This window comes from Asparagus officinalis, chromosome 5, assembly GCF_001876935.1.
Source record: "Asparagus officinalis chromosome 5, Aspof.V1, whole genome shotgun sequence".
Classification (NCBI taxonomy): Eukaryota; Viridiplantae; Streptophyta; class Magnoliopsida; order Asparagales; family Asparagaceae; genus Asparagus; species Asparagus officinalis.
The window spans coordinates 115,740,822-115,743,157 of record NC_033798.1 but is presented as its reverse complement, the minus strand read 5'-3'; the positions used below and the strand labels follow the sequence as shown (position 1 = coordinate 115,743,157).

General features: G+C 35.9%; 1 protein-coding gene across 1 annotated transcript in view; it reads right to left on the bottom strand.

Moving 5' to 3' along the window:
• Positions 433-2,336, bottom strand: part of LOC109840828 (G patch domain-containing protein 8) — a 6,464-nt gene continuing 4,560 nt past the window's right edge. Inside the window, exons 4-8 of the mRNA XM_020409610.1 lie at positions 2,240-2,336; positions 1,718-1,861; positions 1,512-1,615; positions 1,232-1,385; positions 433-709 (exon numbers count right to left, since the gene is read on the bottom strand). The exon at positions 2,240-2,336 is cut by the window's right edge and continues 43 nt beyond it. Of these exons, the coding sequence (XP_020265199.1) occupies positions 626-709; positions 1,232-1,385; positions 1,512-1,615; positions 1,718-1,861; positions 2,240-2,336 (583 nt within the window). The 3' untranslated portion in view covers positions 433-625. The remainder of the gene's footprint in view (positions 710-1,231; positions 1,386-1,511; positions 1,616-1,717; positions 1,862-2,239) is intronic.

Below are 2,336 nucleotides of genomic sequence, written 5' to 3'. Positions count from 1 at the left end.
CAATAAAACATATTGGTAACTTTTACAGCCTGCAACCACATATGAAAGGCAATTTCTCGAACTCTCTTTCTCCTAAGAATGCACGATCTTTCAGTAATCTGAAATAAATAAATTTGAGGTTCGAAAACTTGCTACAAGCCTACAACGGATAGCCACCACAGAAAAGAGAAGGGGAGAGCAAGAGAAAATTTTATGATGCTAACTAATAACCCAACAAATAAAGAGATTACCATGGCAATGAAACCACAAACTGGAAATGAAAAATAATGTCACGTTTAGCTTGGACCATGAAAACAGTATCGCCATGTTTCATATAGCAACAAGCATTTGACATACTATAAATAAATTGAAGAGAGAGAAAACCCTGCACTTGAATTCTCACACTTGTATCAGATATAACACAAGCACCGTGGATTTTGCATTCAGAAGATATAAAAGTTCAGAAGAAGCATGTACAGTATCAAGATTTGAAATTTGGCAGGGCAAACATGTTTTCCTAGTACAAATCCTGATTGTTTGAGCACTCAGAAAGGGCAACAAAGTTCACTCCATGGATTTTGAGACTTGAAAAATACAACATACGTAACTTGAGAGAAAAATAAAAGAAAAAGAAAAAAGAAAAAACTCAAGATTCTTCATCGCTATCATTGCCAAATACTGATGGGACCTTTAAGGGTAACTTTTGCTTCTTGACTGTGCTGGGTGAGCTCTGAGTAAAAGAAAATGTTAAAGCAATGTCAGAAAAATTATCAAATATCCAGGAAATGTCATTTGATAAAACTCTAAATAGTAATGTGTTTTCACTAATAAAAAAATAAGGAGATTCCGATTCTAGAAGTAGTTTCAACCTTGGTCAGAATATAATTCCAATTGCTACAAATCCAAATTTTAGAAGCAACTAAAGACTCAATATTCATTTACAACATAACTTGACAGTGGAGCCAGCAGCGAACTCGCTGAAGAGAGGGGCCCAAAGTAAATTTAAGAAAAATGGTTAAGAAAGCATTGCAAATTTTTTTTCACTTCATCATAGATTGAAGGAAATAAAGTAGTAAATACCTAAATCTTGGTTTGTGGGCAATATTAACATTTGAGGCACCACAGTCAGTATCAAATATTGAGCAAAGAGATGGAAATAATCACTTTAAATAATTACTTTCTTCAAAGGAAATTAAGCAGCATATATCTAAAGAGTGAAAAAAACAACATTGTATTTATCGGTGATACTAACCTTGGAGGCACCAAGCCTAGAGAACCCAAATTTTAGTGTTTGTCGCTGGTCTTGGTCTACAAGTGCAGTACCACTTGATGTTTTACCAGAATCATTAGGGGCCGCAGATTGTTCTTGCTGCTCTTGCTGCTTCTTTTGTTTGTGAGCATCCGCCCTAAAATATTTTATGAAGCAAGAAAGGTGGGAAAAATCAGAATCTACTGATATATGAATGCCAACAGAAAAGTCATCATGAGGAAATATCCAAGTTTTTTCCTTTTTTTTAAGTAAAGAAGAATACATCTGAGCAAATTTTGCCATTTCCTTTTCTTGCCGTAATTGTTCCCTTTTCTGCCTGTCATCCCGACTGCTGCTGCCATGCATTTCTCTCATCTCTTTAAACCGCTGAGTAAATACCGAACAAATGCAAGCGATAAGTCGGGTATAACAATTACTTCGAAATAAGGCTTCAACCTCAAGTGTAGAATTAATTAATGTATGCACTACCTTTCTGTGATTGTGATCATATGAGCTCAAGTGTCCTTCGAACTCTATCGCCAATTTATACTGCTTGTTGCAGAGACTACAGTAGAATACCTTCTTTATCTCCTTAACCTCATTTTGGATTTTCTGCTCGCGTTCTGCTACAACCTGGATTGTCATCATTTGCACGAAGCAGGCAATAGAAGCCACCAGATAATAAAAAGTGCAAGAAAAGCTCAAGACCCTCAAGTTGATACTCCATTATGGCAATAGAAGCCACCAGATAATAAAAAGTGCAAGAAAAGCTCAAGACCCTCAAGTTGATACTCCATTATGATTTACCATTCCCGTCACAAATAAAAAGTGCAAGAAAAGCTCAAGACCCTCAAGTTGATACTCCATTATGATTTACCATTCCCGTCACAAAATGAGCATAAATGCTATATGCTGGCTACTAGTGGTGTAGGTTTGAACAAGAGTCAAACATCAACCTCAGAGTATCTAATCTTATAATGAACATTAAACTATAAGCTCTAAAAAACATACCTCGCGCTTCTTTGCAAGTTCCTCTGTTTCTTCTAGTTCAATATCAAGTTTCTTCCGTTGTACATTTTCTTCAGCTGTAAAAAAGTCATCTTGCTCT